Below are 24,019 nucleotides of genomic sequence, written 5' to 3'. Positions count from 1 at the left end.
GGGGCAGGGGGAGGGGGAGGGCAAGAGAGAGTGTGGGGCAGGGGAGGTGGAGGGCAAGAGGGAGTGGGATGGCAAGAGAGAGTGGGGGGAAGGTAGAGTGGGGGAGGGCAAGACAGAGTGGGGCAGGAGGGAGGGCAAGAGAGAGTGGGGCAGGGGAGAGGAGAAGGGCAGGAGAGACTGGGGCAGGAGGGTGAGAGTGAGGGGGAGGGCAGGGAGGGGGCAAGAGAGTGAAGAGGGAGGGGAAGAGGGGCAAGAAAGTGGGGCAGAATGGAGGGAGGGGGAGGGAGAGTGGGGCAGGAGGGAGAGGGGAACAGCCGGCCCTAAAGAGCACACAGATGTTCTGTGCGGGTTGGCTAGTCTCTGGAATTTTGACTCACTTTGGCCACAACTCAGCATAGGATTAGTCATGTCAAAGACAGTTGATTAGAATGAGCCCTGGAGTCCCAAACTATGCTGGATTGTGGCCTGCAGCTTTCTTTGAATTCTTTGAAAAGCTGGGGCTGATTTTCCGTTGTCTGTATGAACCTTTGCAGTTATCTTCTTGAGCAAAAATCCTGAATGATAATCTTCCTGTTGCAAGCCTGATTATGAGAATATAGCCTTTCTACATTAATGTTACTATTTAAAATATATTATTTTTGTTTACACAGTCAGACAGGTGTTATTGACTGGTTTGTTTTATCCAGACATCGAGTCCTTCCCAAGGATCTGAGATGGCTGAATTTTATTATCAATGTTGTTGCTGTTATTATAGATATCGTCTCAGAATATAGGCTGTTCCCAATAAAGTCGCTTTTTGTAATTGGCTGATGGCGTATTTGTATTTTGTATTTTGTGATTTTTTTCTTTTTCTTTTTCTTCTGTTCTGGTATTGCCTGGTATTGCTATGTCGCTTATTTTATCTTGCTTTTATTATTATTATTATTATTATTATTATTATTATTATTATTATTATTATTATTATATAACATCAGAGACTGACAAGAAGGGATAGAATCACTCAACACAGACACTGGGGCCATTATTCTATTGAAGTCAAGTCGACACATAAAAGTGGTTGGTGAATCCTTCTCTGCACAGAATCCATTTCAGGCCTCAAGTCTGCATTTGCACGAAGTGTTCCAAAGTTTCTAGTTGGGGAAGTGGGTGGTGAAGAAATCCTGGAAGGAATACTCCATGAGAGGGAGCTCTCTCGCTTTCCCAGAGCTGCTTGTCCTATATTTTGTACGAGGCAGGCTGACTCAGAAGAAGTCAGAAGGAAAGTGGGGGGGGGGAAGGCTTGGAATGGTTTGCCTTGCATGGGAGCTGTGTGGGGGATGGAGCGAGGGAGAGAGTTTGTCTGGTAGACTGTTATTAACTTGGAGGGAGAGATGCAAACTGTGCTCAATTGGATGGAATGCTGCCCTTGTTTTGACTGCTGATGTAGATAGGGAGCTCTAGGCTGTGAGGGAGCAACTGGTGAGCAGGTTATAGGATTGCTCTTTCCTGGTGTCGTCTATCTGCCTTTTTCTATTCGAAATACATTTGAATTTACTGATGGAAGTGTGGAAGGGGACCTCAAAGGGAGGCCTAGTCCATTCCATTTGGGTGCTCAGGAATTGTTATGGTCCCCCATGGGCGTTTGGGCTGGGGGAAGTAAGAGGGGACAGTTGCCCCCCTCTGGACTGAGCCATTTAATTCAATGGGCACAGGGCTGGACTGGGGGCACTGAGAGGGCAGTTGAATGTACTTGGGGAGGGCGCCGGGTTTTGAGTAGAATGGGTGCTTAAGGGTGGGAGTATTCACTGCTGCTGAGTGTGGCGGGGCACAGGGGCGCTCTGCAGGTGGGGCGCACCAGGAATATGCCCTGTTGCCCTGTGAGCAAGTCCGAGCCTGATGGGGCATATTCCCACAAAGTGGGGTATTGGATTGCTGGCTTTGCCCCCCCCCCCCACACACAAAAGAAGTCCTGCAGATGCTCATGCAAACAACATGGGCATCCTCATGCACACAACATGCACACAATTTTTCAGACCCACAGACACCCGTACTCGCATAACTTTTGAATTGTGGTGCATCCACTCATTGCTGATATAACTGGGTTCCTGATGTTTGTGTGTGAGGAGTGATACTGTTTCTGGAATAACAGGGGAGGCGGCAGGTGCGGAGGGACAGTTTTTATCAGGACTTTCAGCTTGCCTTATTCTCTTGAATTTGATTGCTGCTGTTCCTATTAGACTCAAAGGTGTTCCAATATTGGCACAGCTTTGTTGCTCAGCATTCTGTTTCAGGGGATGCTTTGGTGATTGCTCTTGGTAATGAATTTTGTAATGACATATCCCACCTTGTCCCTGTAGGTCCAAAGCAGCTTGTAAGCACAAAAGAAATTCCACAAACATGAATTCTTGGAGTATGAGCCCTTGTGGAAACAGAAAGGTACCTGGTTAGGATTTGCTCCAAATTGTGGAGGGGGCATCATGAATTCTGATTCAGATCAAGGGAAAGAAAAGTGTATGAACCATAAACTGCTTAATGTGATTTAATATGTATATTTAGGAAGCATATTAATGTCTGAAATAATAATCAAATTATATGTCTGTCATGCACTTCCTTGTGGCCACAGTCTCCAAATGCCTCTCTTCCGCTGCTCCTGTTCATAGACTGTTGAAGTGGCCTCAGAGGTGCTGGGGAGGGGGTTAATTGTCAACCAATTCCTCTACCAGCCATCAGGGAGAGGGGTCAGACCATTCCTCACTGGGAGTCTCTAGGGCCAAGTCACTCACATCTCTCCAGACATCGTCATCCCTGGCCATCCAAACCTTAAATAAAGCCCTTCAATCAGGGCAATCCCAATCACCCTCTCCTGACGCCATCCTCTCCAATCTAGTTGCCTACATTCTCCCTCCTTCAGCTGTTGCCGATCTTGCCAGCTGTTGAGGCCCTACCTTCTCCTCTTCGCCATCAGGAGGCAACCTGCTGGGCCATGCTGGGCCACCCACTGTCTGTTAGTTCCTGGGTGTCCTGGTTCTCCCTGGCAACCAGGGAAGGTCCCAGATGGCTTGGCCTGTGCCCAGCAGCTGTGTGGCCTCTGCCTTCTCAGCCCCACAACTGAGTGAGTACTTGGGCCCTCCTGCGGCCGGAAGAATCAAGTTTCATCCCCTTAGAGACAATTATGGCAGACTTATAGTGGCTGTCATTGAGACATCAGTGGAACATCAATTTCATGAACTGAAGGGGTCCTTGCACTACCGCAACACCACACCCGGGGTGGAGCTATAATTGGGTGGATGGATTCAAAGAACCCAAGCTGCCCAGCTCCAGGGAGCCACTTGGCTCCCCCCGCCTCCGAGCTCCAGTGGCCTTGTTTCCCAGCTGGCTTTGTTGTTGGCTGGATACCTTCTTTGTTCTCTCCCTTGCTTTGAGGGAGAGAAGAGTGAGGGAGAGAATGAAGAAAATTCCTAGCCAGCAATGAAGCCGTCTAGGCAATGAGCTCTGGAGGGTCGCGCTGGCCATACCCCCTGCATGTGACGTCATATGCAGGGAGTGTGGCTGGTTCACACAAAGGGCTGCCAGGGATAGGGGTGAACACGAGCCCACTCTCCCTTAGCTCATGCCTGTCCATGCCTCCTTATAGAAATGATGTTCAACTGATGGGACACTCATCTAGAGACTGGCCACTATCTATATCTATAGACTTCACTTAGGACTTAGTGTTAAGAATATGCAAAAAATGTAGGTAGTTGTGTCGGTCCATTTGGGAATTTTTTTTCTAAAACCATAAGTAGGGCCATACCTTTACTGGGACAAACTTAAATGTCACAAAGTGGTAAGTAGGTTTTTGAGTTATCCAGAACCTCTCCTCAGGTTGAGAAAGGTAGGGAGTCAAAATAGAGCATGAGGGGAAAGCCCCACTGCTTGTAATTCCCAACAGTCTTGAGGCGGAGAACAACAGTGCAGAAAGTTTTGTGTAGACTTAATCTCTCCTAGGTACAAGGAAGATTGTGGATAGCACTGAGGGTTACTAGGACAAAGAAACAAAAATGGCTGTTCCCTTGAATATATAAAATCTAGCAGTTGCTCAGATCTGTCTTCTGAACCTACCTCAGTAGCTCTCAGTGGAATTTGATATTCAGAATATAGCACAGGATTGAAAGGAGTACAAGTCTCAGTCCTGCCAGTTAACACAACTTAACCTTACTGTACTCAATCACGACATTGACACTAACACCGCCAAAGTTACATTCTTTAGATTTGTAGAGCCGCAGAATTATAAACATAGGAATGATAACAGTTCTTGTTTACTGCTAAAAATGCAGGTTTTGCTGCCCTGCCCCTGTATTTCAACATGAAATTCTCTTGTGGATGACTAACACCACCAGATACTGAAGAATACCACTTGTGCCTCTATTCAGGAGTGCAGCTCATAAGAACAGCCCTGCTGGATCAGGCCCAAGGCCCATGTAGTCCAACATCCTGTTCCACACAGTGGTTCAACAGATGCCCCTGAGAAGCCCACGGACAAGAGTGGAGGGTATGCCCCGCTCGCTTGCTGTTAGTACCCTGCAACTGGTATCTGGGCGCTTTCCAGACTGGACCCTACAACAGGGTCAGGACGTATCTTGGAAGTGTACTCCCACACTTCCTGCGTCATGACACTGCAGTCCCTACATGGACAACAGGGTACCATTCCCATTTCCAATCTCTTGTTTCAAATTTAATCACTGTGATATAGGGCTAGGAGGTCGCATATCCAGTGTGAAAAAGTTGCTGTTCTTTCGGGTTATTGGTTGCTGCGAGACTGCTTCCCCTGCTGTTTGCGTTTCAAATGCAACTTACCCAAACCGAGGCATTTTGCTTCTGATGAGCAACTAGTCTGGAAAGCGCCCTTGAGGCATCCTGTATTGGAGGCTGGAGGTGGCCCATAGCCTTCAGACTAGTAGCCATTGATAGACCTGTCCTCCATGAAGTTATCTAAACCCCTCTTAAAGCCATCCAGGCTGTTGGCTGTCACCACATCTTGTGGCAGAGAACTCCATAGATTAATTATATGTTGTGTGACAAAGAACTTACTTTTTTTGGTCCAAAATTTCCTGGCAACCAGTTTTATGGGATGACCCCTGGCTCTAGTGTTGTGAAAGAGGGAGAAAAATTTATCTCTATGCACTTTCTCCACACCATGCATGATTTGCTAGACCTCTATCATGTCTCCCCGCAGTCGTCTTTTTTCTAAACTAAAGAGCCCCAGGTGTTGTAGTCTTGCCTCATAAGAATAGTGCTCTAGGCCCCTGATCATCTTGGTTGCCCTCTTCTGCACCTTTTCCAGTTCTACAATGTCCTTTTTTAGATGTGGTGACCAGAATTGTACGCAGTACACTAGGTGTGGCCACACCATAGTTTTGTATAAGGGCATTATAATATTAGCAGTTTTATTTCCAAGCCCCTTCCTAATGCTTCAAAGCATGGAACTGGCCTTTTCCACAGCTGCCACACATTGAATTAACACTTTCAACAAGCTGTCCACTACGACCCCAAGATCTCTCTCCTGGTCAGTCACTGACAGCTCAGATTCCATCAGTGCATATGTGAAGTTGGGGGGTTTTCTGCCTCAATATGCATCACTTTACACTTGCTAACTCTGCCCACGAACCTGACTCCTTATCCCATGGGTTTTCTCAAGAGTCTTTGATGAGGAACTTGACTGAAAGCTTTTTGAAAGTCTAAGTATTCTATATCAATTGGATCACCTTTATTCACACACCTGTTGACACTCTCAAAGAACTCCAAAAAGTTGGTGAGACAAGATTTACCTTTGCAGAAGCCATACTGATTTTCCCTCAGCAGGGCCTGTTCTTCTATATGCTAAACAAGTTTATCCTTGAGAATGCTTTCCATCAATTTGCCCAGAACTATAGGTGAATCTAGGGTGGGGCAGCCAGGGCACGTGCCCTAGGTGCCACTTGGGGGGGGGGTGCCAGTGCCATGTTGCTGCCCACCCCCTCCCCAATTCACGATTAAAAAAAAAAATTTAACTTGTAGCCCCTTCGGAGGGCTTCGTAAAGGCCATGGGGAGGGCAGGTCTGCAAAGGTTCCCCCTTCCCCCACTGGCCTCTTAGATTACCGCCACAGCCCATTCTGGTCTGATTTTCAGGCCTCTTCAGACCTACAAAGATCAGTGCAGTGGCCATTTTGGAGGTCGCCGCACATGCTCAAAAGGCCTCTGCGAGGCCTGGCAAGGCCTAGAACCTCGCAGGGACCATTTGAGCATGTGCCGTGGCCATTTTTTTAAAATTATGGCCATGGCACATGCTCAAATGGCCTCTGCGAGGCCCTAGTCTAGTTTTTCCCCTGATCTAGGGAGTTGGAAGAATGCAAACTTGAACTTGGCAATGGACCCGAGCATTTAAAAAACAGATCTAAATGGCACAAAAGTAAGTGGACAAAACATCCCTTAAAAATACAGTGTTGGTTTAAAACCTTGTAAGCTCGCAAAACTGAAGGTGGGGGGAGGCAAGGAATAAAATGGAAATATTCACTCACATGCAGTTTAATTTTCTATACAGAGCTCTATCTTTATCTGCATATTTGTCAAGCAATCTGATTATAAGGTTTGTGGGAGTTCAAACTTGGAAAGTGCCTGCCTTTAACTTGTGTGGTGCTTTAAAAAATAACAACTGCTGTAAGAATTCACACCCAGAAATGTTGCATTTGCAATGTATTGACATCCTTGTGTTGTATAGTCTTACCATACTGATAAATAGCTTGTCTTTTTAACTATGTGGTTAACATGCTGCAAATTATTCCCTTCAATTTAGCTGAGTTGTACTTGGGTTCCTATTGCCTGTGCCTCCCAAGCAGATTTGCTCAAGTTTCCTTGCCTTCTAAAAAGATCATATTTTAGAATGTCTTCTTTAAGAAATCAATGCAACTCCCTTTTTACTTTGAACACAATTGTTTTAAAAGACACATTGAATAGTCATGCTGTGATTCTGATTGACTAGTGCATTTGATAAACTAGACATAAAGTTTACTGTCCAGTCTGCCTGTTGCCTTCCTCCGTATTGAACAAGGGCAGGGGCAACCTTTTATCAAACCTTTGCAGTGTGGCAGAGACAGAAAATTGGTGATGGTAGTGCAGGGTAGATTATTGTTATACATTCTCTCTCTCTCTCTCTCTCTCTCTCTCTCTCTCTCTCTCTCTCTCACACACACACACACACACACACACACACACACCATTTTTCTGATTCAAATATCACACTGTTTTGCTGTTCTGTGGCTAGCTGCAACTTCCACCTTCTTCCTACTCAGGCTGCTGTATCCAAGCCTATTGTAAGCTGCTGGATAATTTCAGATTGTTTGGGGCCCCTAGGATTTCCCATTGCAACCATATCCCTTTAAGGCAAAAGCTGTTTGGACAGAAAAAAACCATCCCTGAGTTTCTTGGAGGCAGCAACCTGTAATGAGGTGTGCTGAGATGGCAGAACATTTGCTAAAGAGAGCTTTCACTACTTAGCTCTATGGAGGCATGCCCAGCACATGGATGTGCTAAATTTCCTTGGGAAGGCAACTGGCACATATGTGCCACATGTGTGGTTGTATGTGTGCATTCATGTGTGTATTGCTTACAACCTGTTTCTCCTTAAAGTGTCTGGAGTTGTATTTTTGAGCTGATATTATGGTAGAGTCATCTGAAAGATGGGTGTCAGCTGTTTGGACCAGGGCACAATTTCAGTGCTTGTCTGTATCTATTTTCCCTAGATATGCCTCTGCCCAGAACAGATGTTAAGGTAACCAGCCAGTATTTCCCAGATCCCCCCTGGATCCCTTTTTGAAAAACGATGTTACATTGGCTACTTTCCAGTCCTCCAGTACAGATCCTGATTGTAGGGATAAGCTATATGTTTGCAAGGAGGTCAACAATTTTACATTTGAGGTCTTTACAGACTCTTGGGTGGATGCCATCTGGCCCTGGCGATTTGTTAATTTTTAATTTTTACAGACAGTTTAGAACAGAGATTCTCAACCTTGGGTCCCCAGATTGTTGGTCTTCAGCTCCCATCATTCTCAACCAAAGGCCATTGGGGCAGGGGATTATGGGAGCTGAAGTCCAACAACATCTGGGGACCCAAGGTTGAGAATCCCTGGTTTAGAATGTCATCTCTTGTCATCTCTATCTTACTCAGTTCTTTAGCCTCTGTCCCTGAGAAGCCTGGTTCAGGCACAGGTATACACTCAGTATTCTCTGCTATGAAGACAGATGCAGAGAACTCATTTAGTTTCTCTCCAATCTCCATATCCTCCTTAATAACCCCTTTCACTCCCACATCATCTAACAGACCTTTTCTCTGGTTGGTTCCATTACCAACTGTTCTAAGGCATAGTCATTCAGCATATCTAGAAATCTGGGCTCTGTGTCATTACCTGAATGTAAATTTACCCAGTCCAATTGTGGGTAATTGAAGTCACTTATTATTACAACTGTGTCTGTTTGGCGCCTTCCTGATTCCTTCTGCAAGTCCCACTTAGGGTCAGTGTTTTGGTCTGGAGAGCAATAGCATGTCCCTAGTAACACATTGCCTTTCAGTCCTTGTATTGTCACCCATAATGATTCTGTGGAGGACTTAGCAGTCATAAGATAAGGAGGCAGGTTCATGTGTGGATTGGTAACTGGTTGAAGGACAGGAAACAGAGGGTAGGAATAAATGGACAATTTTCACGATGGAGGGAAGTAAGAAGTGGGGTCCCCCAAGGCTCTGTACTGGGACCAATGCTCTTTAACTTGTTCATAAATGATCTAGAAGTTGGGATAACTATTGAAGTGGCCAAATTTGCAGATGACAAACTATTTAGGGTAGTGGAATCCAAAAGAGATTGTGAGGAGCTCCAAAAGGATCTCTCCAAACTGGGTGAGTGGGCGACAAAATGGCAAATGTTGTTGAATGTTAGCAAGTGTACCGTGTTCCACTGAAACCAATCTATTCCTGTAGATGGACCAGGGGTGTGTGTGGGGATATGGCAAGTTCCACCCCCGCTGCAGCTGCGACCAATGTTGGGCCCAAAGGGGGCGACATGTGCAAGGGCGGGAGGGAGGAGCACACACCTGGAGGTGCTTGGCGGGTCTCCACAGGGGTTGTGGTTGAGGGAGAATGGTTGACCAGCTGAGGGACGACAAGCAGGGAGGAGAGGAACCATCAAGAGATCCTAGGCTGCCCGACAGCTGACAAGCACCAGACGAAAATGGCGGCCCGCTGTCCAGTGAGGTTAGAGGCTTTGTATGGGGTCAGCAGGAGGTGGGGGGAGGGCAGGAGCGACAGGGGCAGGAGTGGGGGAGGGCAAGAGAGACTGGGGCAGAAGGTGGGGTGGGGGAGGGCAGGAGAGGCTGGGGCAGGAGGTGTGGTGGGGCAGGGAAGGAGAGACTGGTGGGTGGGAAGGGAACGGACAGAGAGTGAAGCCCCACTGCCCATTGTAGACTGGGGCAGAAGGGGGCGGGAGGGCCTGAAGGTGGGGGGAGTGTGCTGTTGCACAGATGCTCTGTGTGGGGTCAGCTAGTTGATCTTATTTTCTGATAAAATGGGTTTAGGGCTGAGATGTTAGTATGTTGGATTCTGCAGTGTAGCTTCAAATTTCTTTTTTTAGTGGTTTGTTTTAACTGTAAACCGCCCTGAGCCATTTTGGAAGGGCGGTATATAAATCAAATAAATGAATGAATGAATGAATGAATGAATGATAATTGGTCAAATGTCTATTGCATCGATGGTGTTTTCTGCTAGTTTTGGAATGCTTGCTCCTAACCTTAGGGTTGTTGCCTTAGTAGCTGCATTTATTTCAATGAACAAGAAACTCAGAGCAAGCAAACAAAAAATGATGTGTGTGTGTGTGTGTGTGTGTGTGTGTGTGTACCAGAGCTTTGTCTATCTTGAAATCTTACCAATAGGATGTTTAATAGTTTAAATTCCTGCTTGTTTCTTCATCTTAGAACTGAAAACTTTGCAGGCATAGCTGGGTAAACACTGATCTGGAATAACAACATATATTTTTTGTGAAACAGAGAATCATTTTATTCTTCTTTTTCTATGTAAACGGCTTTGAGAACTTTTTCATAGAAAAGCAGTATATAAATAATAGTAGAAAATAGGTTTTGTTCATTCTGACTATTCAGCCTGAGAAAGAGGTTGTGTAAAACAAAATTGGCTTTCATCTTTTGAATATTTGTTGGTCCAATCCAAATGTTGTCCATCGTTGATCTCTGTTTCTTGTCCCTGCTTATCTGCGTCTTTCAAATTTACAGATCTGGTGAATGACCTCTTTGCTTAGCCTAGCAAGGCACTGCTGATCAGGATACCAGCATACAGGAACTCTGGAGATGATGCAGCTGGCAGAAATGAACCCTGACAGTTTTATATCCTTGACTAACTAGTGGTGGCATAATGGTTTACCATGGTCATGAGAGCCCAAAGCCAACATTCCAAGGCTTTGCGCTGACCAAAATAACCAACATCCTCTGTTTTTTATAACTTTGAGCTTGTTTTCCTTTCCAGTGACTTTCAGTATGCATGGAAATGAGAGGTTTAAGAAGATGAGAAGAAATTCCTAGTGAATTACAACCTTTGCCTATCCTTTAAGTGCTGTTTTGCACATTGTGAGAAATGGCAAAAAAGGAAAGTGCAACCAAGTTGTGCTTCCCTTTTTGCATCCCTGCTGTAACATGTGAGGGGGGAGTTAAGTGTCTCCCCCAGAGTGAGAGGAATGAGCCGTCTTTATACTTGGAACATCTTGCAGGGGTATGCTCAACTACCCTGTTTGCAAGCTATAGTCAAAGTGTAGCTTGGTTTTCCCCTAGCTACATTTGTCTCCCAACATTCATGTCCTCTGGCATTCTGAACACTCTTGTTAGGCAACGGCCAACAAGAAGAGACTTGCCTCCATCAAAGGTTGAGAAAGTTGCAGCTGCTCCGCTCCACTCAGTGGTTCTCAGCCAGAGCTGCTGCCTCGAAGGCAGCAGCTGAACAAGGACCAGTTGGTGACCAAGGCAGAGCAAGGAAGAGGACAGAAAATTCTGCCTGGGTAATCCTGGCATTGCTTTATTTCTGTTTTTGATACTGGCTGGCATCTGGACTAAAACAACATACATGCTCATGTGGGGAGAGGGAATTTTCACCCATCTCCCCTGCCCCCTGAAAATGCACCCTATGACCTGGAAGTGGGTCCTGGGGGTCACACAGTCTTCAGTAACCCACTTCTGGGTCATAGGGAGCATTTTCAGAGGCAGTGGAGATAAATGAAAACCACCTTCAGCGTGCTGCTAGTCTGCAATGCCGAAACACTCACACTTCAATAGTCACTCTCACACTTCTGGATGTCAGCCGCTGTGATTTTGTTGTTGGGATATTTTCTCAGTTGCTGTGAAAGCCCCTTCGGGATATAAAGCAGGATTTAAAAACCAAACCAAACCAATAAATGCAGTGTTTGGTGTTTCTTGCCCATGCAAAACAAGTCCTCAGTTAAGACTTCTTTTAACCAACTGCTCTTCTCCCTGCCACAATGCTACTCTGACAAAGAGGCTTGCTCCCTTGCTGAACTCTGTTGCAATTTGTGGTGCTGGATGACACTTCTCAAAATCTTTACACATTTAACTGGAACTTGTTTTTTGCCTAGTTTTTCATGACAGGTTTTTGAAAGTCTAAGTATTCTATATCAATTGGATCACCTTTATTCACACATCTGTTGACACTCTCAAAGAACTCCAAAAAGTTGGTGAGACAAGATTTACCTTTGCAGAAGCCATACTGATTTTCCCTCAGCAGGGCCTGTTCTTCTATATGCTTAACAAGTTTATCCTTGAGAATGCTTTCCATCAATTTGCCCAGAACTATAGGTGAATCTAGGGTGGGGCAGCCAGGGCACGTGCCCTGGACTGTATTGGACTGTAAAGACCCTTTTTGTGCGTGAAAGCACTAAAAACCAAAGAAGCCCTTTGTCTACTCTTACTGAGTAGTCTACTCTTACTGAGGAGAAGCCAAAGTTAGTCCCAAAAAGCAGCATGGTTCTTACAAAATGGCCACAAGTATGAGGGGAAGCTATAATATGGAGAAATGTGTTTTTGTTCTTCAGCAATGCATGCATCTCAGTTACAATCACATTAGAGCAGGGAAAAGGCCAAGTAAAAAACAATCACCGTCACTATTCAGCGATAAGCAGCAAAGCTAACCTTTAAAGTACGGTAAACACTGTAACAAGGAATACAATTATTGAGTAGCAATGAAGCATTTTTAACTTTTTATTTTTAGAGGGAGAGTTTACAAGATGTTTGCTTTTTCATGCAACTCAGTTGCTCTCTACTTTAACCATTCCTTTTGTGTGAGTGTATGCCCAATTACTGGTACATTCAAAAACTGGAATTTATGGAGCCATCATTCTGGATTTTGCAGGCCTCTTCCACTACCCTCTCTGCCCATCCTACAAGTGAATAAAATCCATGCCACCTACCCTTTCATAAACAATTGCTTCACTTGGCTTTGGAAAGCCCAGTCTCCCAACACCTTTTTTTGGGTACACCTTCCTTTACTTGCCTTCCAGAAATTAGGGAGTTAACAGCCTGAACTACCTTTGCCTGAGAGTTAAATAGCCAAGAACATATTAAGGATTTAAAAAAGAAAAATAGAAAAAGAGTGGGTCAGGAGAAAGGGTAGATACTTAGAACAGAAGCAGATCTGTTGCTGCTGCTATCATCAAATTAAAAGGCCAACAGAAACACAAATGAGTGCGCGAGCAGGGTAATCTAGTGGTATAGATTAGGCTACTAACAACTTTCTGTCTCTTTTTTTTTTAGCACCGTTAATATATAAGTTTAGTTCTATATTAGCACCTTGTCCCCGATAAAAACAAACCAAAAACCAAACTGTTTAAAAAAGAAAGAAAACGTGAAGTTGTAGATGACAGTTGATGAAGCTGCGGAGTTTAGATCACAAGATCCTTGTCAATATCCTCTGCAAAAGAAGAAGACAGATATCATATAAGAACAATGGTGCTAATTTGTGGGTGGGTCCAGGCAATTTCAGCATAACTCCTTTTCTAGCAATTCAACTGGCTAATGCCTGTAAGTCAGTGGCTAATGGGTTCAGGATTCAGGTATAGTTTCCCCCTCCTTGGCTATAGCCACACTATGGAATGAGAAAGCATAGATTGATTGGCCAATATGCTGATTTGATAGAGCTGGCTGGTTTATGGGAAGGTGCTTAATCTTTAGATGGTTTAGAGTATGATCTGAATGCACATGATCCAGTTCTACTGCTGAAGCCAAGCAGATTTGACCTTGAAGTTTTTTAGTAGTTGACTGCAGATTTCTTTCTTTCTTTCTTTTAGCTTAATGTATTGTGTTGTTTTACTGATCATTCTATGTTGCCTTGGATCTCCTTTTGAGGAAAGACAGGTATAAATGTTTTTAAATAAATAAATAAATAAGCAAAGAAGTAAGCTGCCTGGAAGTTCCACAGCAATACTATACGCTCGTGGCGTATAGGCGAGTATTGTTAGTTACTTATTGTTCTTGATAAGAGTATTGTTCTTGACATATCTCCCTCATGTTTTGGTCAGCTAGAATAATCCTGAGATATCTGGGAGGCTCCTCCCTGTTTTAGCATCTTCCTCACTGTGGCTTAGTAGAGGTGGATGATACTTACTCTCCTTAATGCCAAAGCAGCTGGCCCATTCCTCCAGGGCAATGTACTTGTCATTGTCTAGATCACATGTCTCAAAGAAGCGAGTGGTGCAATGTTCCATGGGGATGAGAGGAGCTCTCAGTGGGGCCAGCTCAGTATGGGACAGGTACCTGCAAGGAACATCAAAATGGTCACAACATCCAGAATCTACCACATGCAGTGTCTCTTGCTAGAATGGAATGCATTTTCTTCATTCTTTCCCTTGTACAAAATTATGGGACTAGTGAGTTGAAGCAGCATTCCCCACAAAGGGAGCTTATAGGAAAAGGTGACCAATGATCCTGTCACTCTAGCTAGTGGCTGACAGGTTAAACTACTCCTGAGTAGCCTATTCAAATCAAGTAGTACTTTAGAATAACACCCGAGGAACTCGGTCTGGCTGTCAGCCACTATTTCTATCTATTCATACTCTTTATTTCTGGGCTAGTTCCAATATCTGTTCAGTAGCAAGAACTCTGCATGTTGGGTACTGGGTTAATTGCCCGATTAAGACAATGACCACTTGTGTGTTAGCTTCATTATATGCTGGAGCAATCCCCAGTGGCAGTTTTAAGTCACTGTCTCCCAATCCCCCTCCTCGTGTCCAATGGCAAGGTCTCTCTTTTGTTCTAGACTGGGATCCAGTTCATATGTTACCTGAGCAGCATGTCTGCCAATTCCTCATGGCTACAACCCATACCATTCTAGTAATGTAAGAAACAAGGAAAGCATGTGGAAGGGGCGGGCCACTTCAGGAGATCACACATCAGTGCCATTGGCCTCAATGGCATTTTCATGTAGGAACTTGCTCTGTGCTCTGTTCCTCCCTTATGATCTTCTCATTTCATATATTACCAGAGTAGGATGTGATGCAGCCATACACAAGCAGCACTCACATTGCTCAAGTAATCTCTCAGTTAGGCCTTAGAGAGGAACACTTTCAGTCTCTCACTGTGGCGCAGAAGGCTTTCTGTCCACTTAAACAGTTGATAACATACCTAAGGACAGTGGTCTCCTTTACAAAGCACGTCATTATCCAGATTTCAAGTACATTATCATGATGGCAACTTAGTGCTGAGAAAGGCCCTTCCTGTGACCCCTGAAGAGCTATTGCCTATCATAGCAGTCAATATCATAGTAATCAATACGGAGCTAGTTGGACAAAAGGGCTGATGCAGTATAAAGCTGCACTCTATATCATCTGGTACCAGAGCCTTTAGTAGACCCTACTCTCACTATATCAGAAACCATAAGAGGGAGGGAGGGAGTGAAGGAGGGAGGGAGGGAGGGAGGGGAAGAAAGAGAGAGATGGAGGGAGGGAGGGAGAGAGAGGTGGATGTATACATGTGTGTATATATAAATACACACACATATATACATACATATACATATATGTATATATGTATGTATCCTGGGAACTGGAAGGATGCACTATTGACTATGTTGATAGACAAAAACTCTTACTTCCGTGCCTAGTCATGGCCATGCAGGAAATGTCTCCCACAGTAAACAACTTGCCACTCTTCCTCTCAGCCCTACCAAGTTGCAACAGCTACTTTTTACAGAACTGGGTCACATCTGCCTACATGACTTGAACACTACATCCAAGATGGACCAGAGTCTTAGTCTCTTGTATCCCAGGCTGTATTTCTACAACCACTGGCTGATCCTTGTTTTCTGAAGGCTGCTGGCTAATTTGTCTTGCAATCTAATATGAATGTGTCTTGTCTATGTCAGAGCTTATCATAGGTCAGGGAAACAAATCCTTTCCCTCTCTAAGCATGCAGGTACATACCCGTCAACTGGATGCTGGTCCAGTTGGCCAAACTGCCAATGCACAGGGAAGATGTACATGTTGTAGTTCTTTTCAAAGTCACGAACTAGCAGCTCCATGGTGTGCTCACCAGCTTCCAGGCGCTTCTCATTCTCATGGATTTTCTTCACCTGCGCAGCAAAATAGAATTTTTATTTGCAATTAGTATGGGACTATACTCGAGACTGGGGTGGGGATAACCTTTGTTTCATCACTGGATTGGCAAGGAAGAGCAGGAAGAAGGAGTCTATGCTGTATTAATCACTGGCAGAAATGTACTTTAAGGAGTACTGTACAGCATGAGATTCAACACATGCTTGACTGATCCTGTCCTAAGAGAAGGTTCCGTCTGATGGAACATATTTGCACTTACGTGTGTTCAAGGCAAAGTCTGCAAAGACAGTAATCTGTGAGGAAAAGCTTTATGAATGCATGCTGTGCTCGATATTTGAGCAGTTAAGGGCATGGCACACATTACATGGCAGCAAACCCAGGTTTGCCATGAATATAGCCTTAGCCACCTTTGGACCTTGAAACTGTGGGTTCAAAGGACCTGCAGTTTTTGTCCATTCCCCCAGTGCGTTCCCAGACAATCCTCATTGACTGCAAAGGGGGAGGAATCGGCTGAGCAGGCTTCCTCCAACACAAGAAGGACAACCACAGCAGCCAATTGCACTGGAGAGAGGGAGGAGTTTCCTCCCCTTAACTCTGGTTTATGCAAACTGCACAAACTGGACATCACACTGAAGTCTATGGATCCTCGGTTTGGTGAGTGTAACTTAATTCCAACCAAGGGTTCATTCCCAGGTTTGGGGGAAGAATCAGAACTGCAGTTGGGTCCAGGAACCATGGTTCCAATCATTCATATGTCATGGGGTGCGAATCTGAGGTGAGTTTGCCTCAGCTTCCCTGTGATGTCCGAAGGAGGCCCTTGACAGGGATCTGCAGTTAATCATGGCTCTAATGAGTGTAACATATATTTTCGCAAAATCCTTGTTGCATTCATACTTTACATATTTAGGTATACACTTGAAAAAAAACTTTAGGTGCACACATTAAAAGAAATGATGAAGTGGTCTGTGATCAGGTAGGTTCCCAATAGGCAGTGATATATGCAGTGCTTGCCTTGCTGGGATGGAGGTATGTATGTCTGGACTCTCACCTCCACTACACAAATTCTGTGGGCAGAATAAGCTATGGATTATATATGACTCTTGCTCACCCTGAGTTTCTGCTTCTCAGTCAGCAGGTTGTTGTCTTCATCACGCTCATAAAGGGTGACCAAGACGTTCTTCAGCCAGTCACGCATACGCAGAGGGAATTCACTCAGCTCAGCATCAAGGCATGGGGGAATGACTGAAATTAAACCAGAGGCCAGTCAATCCAGTCTTCCCCATAGAAACCTTTTCAATACCTACTAACATAGGAACATAGGAATATAGGCAGCTGCCATATACCGAGTCTGACTATTGGTCCATCTAGTTCAGTATTGTCTACACAGAATGGCAGTGGCTTCTCCAAGACTGCAGGCAGGAATCTCTCTCAGCCCTATCTTGGAGACAAGTGCTTCTGTCTAGACCCACTTCTAGATCCTCCTTTGATAGTGTTGTAATGTAATGTTTTATTTAGGAAAATTTTACCCAGCCTTTTGACTTAGAAGCCATTTTGCCAGCTTCAAAAATAAATCCATATAAAAAACAATTGTCACAACGCTGGTCTCTCCATGGCCATTCTCTTGTTTTACTTCTCCCTCTCACCTCCCGCAGGCAGGGCCTCAGAGTTTTTGAGGGGAGGGGGTTGGGTTCACCCGTGTCCTCCTCCTCTAGACTCCTTGGGGTCGCTGTGGCAGTCTCTCTCTAGAGGTCTCCACCACTCACCCTCCAACCTTCCCTTGGCCCCTCTAGCCTGGCTCCTTGGTCTTGCAGCATCTCAGCTGGCCGCCCGTTGGGCTGCTCTACCTGGCCACCCACCCCGCCTGGGGCCTCTCTAGCCTTGGATGCCAGGGGAATGTCGGAATTGGTAAGGTTACCAAAAATACCAAAAATAATCAATAAAAAGACATAAGAATGTTAAAAGTCAAAGAAAAAAGGGTCTTAAAGACCATTACAGAGCACAAGACTACAGAACCAACCATGCCTGACATCTAAAAGCCAGCAATGCTGGTGCCAGGATAAGAGTTTCAGGGTCTGGATGCTACCAGAAACGGCCCTCTCTTCAGTAGCCAGCCGCCTACGATATGCTTACCATAAATCACAGCTTTCATGAGCTTCTGGGTTTTGTGTTTTGCTTTGCTATTTTGTTATTCAAGGCAATGCATCCTGAATACATCAGTCTGAACTATCAGAAGAGACCTCAAGATTAGCTTTAGCCAATTACAATTTGATTGACTGATCCAAGTTTAATTTCTTCCACAAAAAGCAGTACGTAAGATTATGGGTGTGTGCAGAAATATCATAGATCACTTGATTTGTGAGAGCACCTTGGCATTCTGTTAATGTGGACAACCATTTCATGGCTACCAAATAAATATACTCTATTCCCGCACCAGTTGTGTGGGCCAAAAACCAAAACAAAACACAAAACCCTAACTCAACCATGAGTTCAGTGTATTTATTATTATTAAATATTATTATTATTTGTTTTTATTTTGTTGTAAACCGCCCAGAGACGTAAGTTTTGGGTGGTATAAAAATATGTTAAATAAATAATAAATAAATAAATATTAATTCTCTGTGTTTAACTTGACTAGTGGTACACTATCCATAAAGGTTGACCACCACTGTTCTATAGCCTGAGGGTCTTAATGTATTTCTAGGTGTTGGTTTCAGAGGCCGTTTTGCTTTAAAATTAGGGAAGCCAGAAATATCCTGACGGTGCTTAACACAGTAAAGGTACCTTGATCATACATTCTGTGTTGTGACCTGATCTAACTCCATCCTGCCCGCTCAGAATGTTGGCTAGGAATCTTGTTTTTGATTTATTCAACATGTTTCCCTGCCATATTCAAACTTAGGGAGCTTGTTAGTCACACAGGACAGCTATAGTGGAACACCGTGAAACAGGAAATCATCATAGCCACTGTGTGTTCCATAAACATATGGGGAGCTTGGATACCAAGGGACAAGGTAAGGGAAGCTAAGAAAATACTTGCTAATTAGAATAAATCTCATACCAGACTCTTCGTGATGGACATTTTGAGTTGTTGGACATAAGACGGCACTTGCCTGATTTGTCGGTTTGCTGACAAATATTTGTTGCCTAAGTTCACTTAAAAAGATACCACAAAATCCAGTAAAAGCCTAAAAGTGGAACTGTTTAGCACTGTGTGTGGAACATTTTCATGCACTGGAGCACTGTTTAACAAGGCACTGATAATATCTCTTTCTTCCCATAGCTATATCATAAGCTTGCATCCTAAGGAAGTTTGGATTCTGGCATTACATTGAAAGTAATGGCACTTAAGTTGGTCACAACTTGTCTCTTTTATTTCAGTGGTACTTAATGATGACTAACTGTCATAGGATACAACCCATAATAGCCCTGTACTGGTGAGCTGCTGGAGGTACAGTCAAACTAAGGAACAGAGATAGGGTGATAGTGGCGTAGAGTTGGGCTAGACAGATACTAACACCATCTTTTCAAGTGTGTGACTGAGCATCTAGCAGAAAATGACCTAGTTATGCCACTTCTTTGGATGTTAATGTGTGACTGTTGTCCAGTGACTACTCCCTGACACTGAACACAATGGCTGAGATTATAGAGATGTTGGATACCAGGTCTTGGGGGTGACCTATGGGGCAATCCAGAGGTTGGAATAAAGTGTTTTCCTGGGAGAGAGAGAGAGAAGCCTTTTTTTGTTTTATTTCTGAATGCAGGAGCAGAGGAAAAAGGCTGTTGTGGTCAAAGAGTAGGCCGAACTTTGATCACAAGGTTGGGTGATCCACCATTGTCACAGAATTACCTAGGTGCTCTTCAGACAGGAATTTTTCACAAGCCTGTTATGAACATGGCTTTACCTATTAGCAGCCTTTATTCCAGTACCATGGACAATCTGCATTATCCAAACCTCAGTTATTATGTCCCAGTTTATTCAGTATATCCCTGTATAGCTCCATACTGGCATAACTGTGTATTGACTAGTATTTTGTCTATTCCTTAGCTCATATAGATACCAAAGCCACAGATTTTGAAAAAGATGGCTGAACACAGGCCATTTTTGCCAAGTTACTTCCTAACTGAGTTGCTCTGTAACTCAAGGATGGCAACTTACATTTGCAAGGTCCAATGTAGTCCAGGTGGAGCTTGTGTCCCTTCTTGGTTCCCTCCAAAGTGCATTTGGTAGCAAAGAAGTGGCAGGAGGTGTCATAGGTCTTGTTGTCAGTAGCACAGACCTTTGTGAAGAAGGTTGTTGCATTAGGATGGAGAAAGTACTCAAATTAATATGGGTCTGTCCTCCTCTCTCTCCCAATCCCAAACAGGTGAAACCAATAACCAGACCAAGGCATACAATAAAAAAAACTCAGAGGTCTTTCACATGACCTCGCTGGGGAGCGATGGTGGGCTGCAGGGAAGGCAGGAGCTCACCTGCCTTCCCTGGCAGATGAGCAGTGACCATCCTCCCCTTGGCCGCACCAGGCACCCACCTGAACAGTGGTATGGCAGAGGGAGACACTGGGAGCAGGAGGACCTCCCGCCTCCCATATTGCAGGGTGCCGCGCTCGGCATAGCCATTCTTTCCCCTGCAGCTCACTGCCAGGAATGGGGGGAAGCCATTTAACTTGGCAGCAATCACCTTGACAGTCACCGGCCAAGGTTAAGTGAACCACAGGCTCGCTTAACCTCAGTTAAACGCCAGGTTAAAAAGTGGGGCTTGGCATGGGTGCAGCGTTGGGAGCAATCTTGCTCCCAGCACTTCACATGTGCAGCCTAACCCAAGTTGGCTGCCCTAGCCTAGGTTAGGCGGTGTGTGGGAATACCCTTTCAGTTTTGCCTGGATTAAGCGTCAACTTGTCAGCCTTCATCCAGCCCATTACCACGTTTAGACATAAATCCAGGGACTAAATTAATGCTCCTGAATTTGATGAAAATGAAAAATGGAGCTGAATGGCATCAGCATATTGATGACGCTGTATTCTAAACGGATGGATGATCATTTCTAATCATTGTATATCAATGTTAAAGAGCCCCAGGGACAAGATGGAGCCTCGTAATACCCTGCAAGTCAGAGTCCGGGTGTCAGAGTAGCACCCCTCCCATGTTGCCTTCTGGCACAGGAGAAGAACCACTGCCAAGCCGTACCTCCCCTTCCCATTTGCCTCAGGCAGTTCAGAAAAAGATTGTGGTCAATTGTATCAAAAGCTGAGGAGAGATCGGAAGAATAAGCAATTGCACTTCTTCTGCCTATCTCTAGGTATAGAGAATTGGCCAAGCAACTATTATGGTCTCTCTTCCTGACTGTATGGTGAGTCCAGAAAACCTTTCTCATCCAAAAGTTCTGAGAGCTGACTCACCACTGCCTGTTTGATCACTTGGCCCAACAAAGGCCAACTTGGCATTATCCTACAGTTCTTTAAATCAGCTAGCTCTAGGGAGGTCCTCTTTAAAAGCAGATAAATCCCTGCCTCTTCCAGCGATCTATTTTGTTGTTTAAAATCAACATAAAATGCTCAGCCTAGGTTCTTTGTATTGTCACAACTGGGCAAATGTGTTGATTTTAAACATTCATATTTAAACATTCATATCCCACCTTTCTTTTGAGAAATTCAAGATGGCTTACATAATCAAAAGGGGAGAGGGGTTCAATATACAGCGATATAAACTGCAATAAAAGAGTTCTGCTGGACAACAAAACCAGGGATTTTTTTTAAAAAAATGTTTCCAGGAGTGTCATGGTTGCTGCTCTCCTGCGATGGCTCCCATACCTTTCCTGGTAACATCTTTTGTTTCCACTCTTGTGGCTAGGATGGAGCATGTAGCTACACACTAAACCTGCAACACATGCCTAGTGGGCAGGCATTTCTAGTGAAGGCCTCTCACTGACCATGTGGCAAGAAGTTGCAGGTGTTACCGGGAGCACCCGCCAAATGGCAGCAACCACTTCTTCTCGCCCTCATGCATAAATAGGGCTATAAGCCATCACGGCTCCCAAGAGGGCCTCCGCTTTTGTCTACTGATGGTACAGCCCTGAATTCACTCAACTTTGTTCTGAGTGTCAAGTCTTTGCTTACCTTCTCAAACACTGCAGTGCTGGCTGGGCAGCTGGAGGGATCCTGGCATACACACATTGGGGTGTTGTTTTCATCCACTTCACAGACTTTGCCATGCTTGCAGTGATGGTTCTGGCAGGGGTCTGAGGAAGACCAGAAAAGGCATTTTAGAAGCCAAAAAGATGTCAGAGGTGCATCATAAAAGCCTGGAGCACTGGTCATGGAGAGAGGGACTCAGCCTTTTCACCAATGGCAGCATCTGAGCCATCCAGCTCAATGTTTGCTTGGCTCGTCAGACATAGGATATGCTAACCAGAATGTTTATGGAGCAAGTCATAAAGTTAAGTCCAATTCTGTACATTTCTCACTGACTGGGACAACAATGGAATGACCAGGACTTCTTAGTTCATACTTGGCTGCACAGGCGTAGCTATAATTGAACAAGAAGGAGGGACGGCAGATGTCCCTGGGCCCCTGAGCAGTGTTCTAACAGGGATTCCCAGATTGATTATTTATTTGATTGATTGATTGATTGATTTCTATATTGCCGTTCCAAAAATGGCTCAGGGCAGTTTACACAGAGAAATAACAAATAAATAAGAGGGATTCCTGTCCCCAAAGGGCTCACAGTCTCAAAAGAAACATAAGACAGACACCAGCAGCAGTCACTGGAAGTACTGTGCTGGGGGTGGATAGGGCCAGTTACCCCCCCCCCCCCGCTAAATAAAGAGAATCGCCACGTTAAAAGGTGCCTCTTTGCCAAGTTAGCAGCTCCCAGAATCCCCAGCTGCAATGGCTTTTGCTTGGGGGTTCTGGGAGTTGTAGTTAACAACATCTGGGAATCCTTGTTAGATAAGGAACACTGACCCTGAGGTGGGTGACAGACAGCTGAGTGACAGCTTGTTCTTTGCTCGCTCTTTTTGCAAATAAAAAGGGAGGAGGTGGGTCTTTATTTTTTGTCCCAGATCCACTCAACCTTGCTATACCCCAGCTTGGCTGTTATAAGTGGCAGAATTCTCCTCTTCTAGAGTGGCAGCTTATTGCCACATGGTTATCAGCATAGACTTGTCTAATATACTTAAAATCTTTTCCATTTAATTGGCTAATAAGGTCTAAAAATGGATGCCAGTGAATAAAAATTCACAGTTGAAGTGAAGGGAGGAACCAGCCTCAGAGGAAGTGTGACTTCCAAGGCAAATTCTCTCTTGCCTCGGACCTCCTTCCTTGCTGTTAAAAGCATTTTTAGTGAGGGGTGGCAGATGGAAACGGACTCACACAAAGTCCATCTGTGTGTGTATGTGCGTGTGTGTGTGGGGGTGTTCTCCAAGGTCAGTCCCCCACCACCGTGATCCTTTAATCTGTGGGCGAGGGGGGAGCCCATTCTCAGGTTCAAGGAAAATGGCGGAATGGTTTGGGCTCAGAGAAGGGGACTCTGAGGGCATTGTCCAAAATCAATCCCTCTCCCCACTTTAGACCCCAGGTCTAAAACAGAAAGCTGCTTGCTTCTCTTCCCCTGAACTCCCAACCCTGGCATGGCTGAGGGGCCATGTCTGTGTCCTTCTTTCTGCTTTCAGTTTTCCAAAGCAGCATTAGCATAGTGCTCATCCCTAATGGATTTTTGGAGGAGGTGAGGGGGAGTGGGTCATTTCAACTCTCTAATATTTTCCGGCATATTTAAGGCTGCTTAATAGAACATTTTAATAGCATAGGGAATGGTAGGGAAGTATCTTGGGAATTCAAGAATGGGACTGCACAAGAGGCTGTCGTAATGCTTCCTTTGGTATAGAAACTAACATGTTATAAAATGTTCATGTAGATAGCCTGCTGTTTATTTCATAGCTAACTATTGCATTATGTTATCAAACAACTATAAAATAACCAAGACATGTGTGTATAACAGCCCATTATTGCTTTGTCTGCACCAGGATCGCCCAGCTTCTTAAGAGACTATTCTCTTCTCCAAAGAGTGGTTGGAGTCAGCGAGAGACGGCCATGTGGACCGTTTGAGACCAGGCATCAGGAATGCCCATATCTTTAGCTTACATATTGGTTCTATATACAGAAATCATATCCTTATCTAATGTAGTTAGACACCACCTACCACTGCAATCCAAAACAGTGCTCTAGTTATTATGCTTTTTGTAAAAACCCTCAGAATTGTCCTTCCCCACCCCGATGGGCATGTACCTTTTCCTTTTGGAAGCCCAACAAGTGTGAAGGGTTGCACATATTTTCTTCCTGCACGACTTTGAAGCTCTATGGATTGTTTTGTCCTCTGGAGGCCTCTTCTCTGTCACATTATGAGGTTATTCCCGCGATCATAG

General features: G+C 44.7%; 1 protein-coding gene across 1 annotated transcript in view; it reads right to left on the bottom strand.

Moving 5' to 3' along the window:
• Positions 1-12,243: 12,243 nt before the first annotated feature.
• Positions 12,244-24,019, bottom strand: part of SPARC (secreted protein acidic and cysteine rich) — a 34,475-nt gene continuing 22,699 nt past the window's right edge. The window contains exons 5-10 of the mRNA XM_053300800.1: positions 21,717-21,838; positions 19,760-19,880; positions 16,712-16,845; positions 15,472-15,620; positions 13,659-13,807; positions 12,244-12,965 (exon numbers count right to left, since the gene is read on the bottom strand). Coding sequence (XP_053156775.1) covers positions 12,937-12,965; positions 13,659-13,807; positions 15,472-15,620; positions 16,712-16,845; positions 19,760-19,880; positions 21,717-21,838 — 704 coding nt within the window. The 3' untranslated portion in view covers positions 12,244-12,936. The remainder of the gene's footprint in view (positions 12,966-13,658; positions 13,808-15,471; positions 15,621-16,711; positions 16,846-19,759; positions 19,881-21,716; positions 21,839-24,019) is intronic.

This window comes from Hemicordylus capensis, chromosome 2, assembly GCF_027244095.1.
Source record: "Hemicordylus capensis ecotype Gifberg chromosome 2, rHemCap1.1.pri, whole genome shotgun sequence".
In the NCBI taxonomy this organism is placed as follows: domain Eukaryota; kingdom Metazoa; phylum Chordata; class Lepidosauria; order Squamata; family Cordylidae; genus Hemicordylus; species Hemicordylus capensis.
This window is presented reverse-complemented; position numbering and strand designations above follow the sequence as displayed.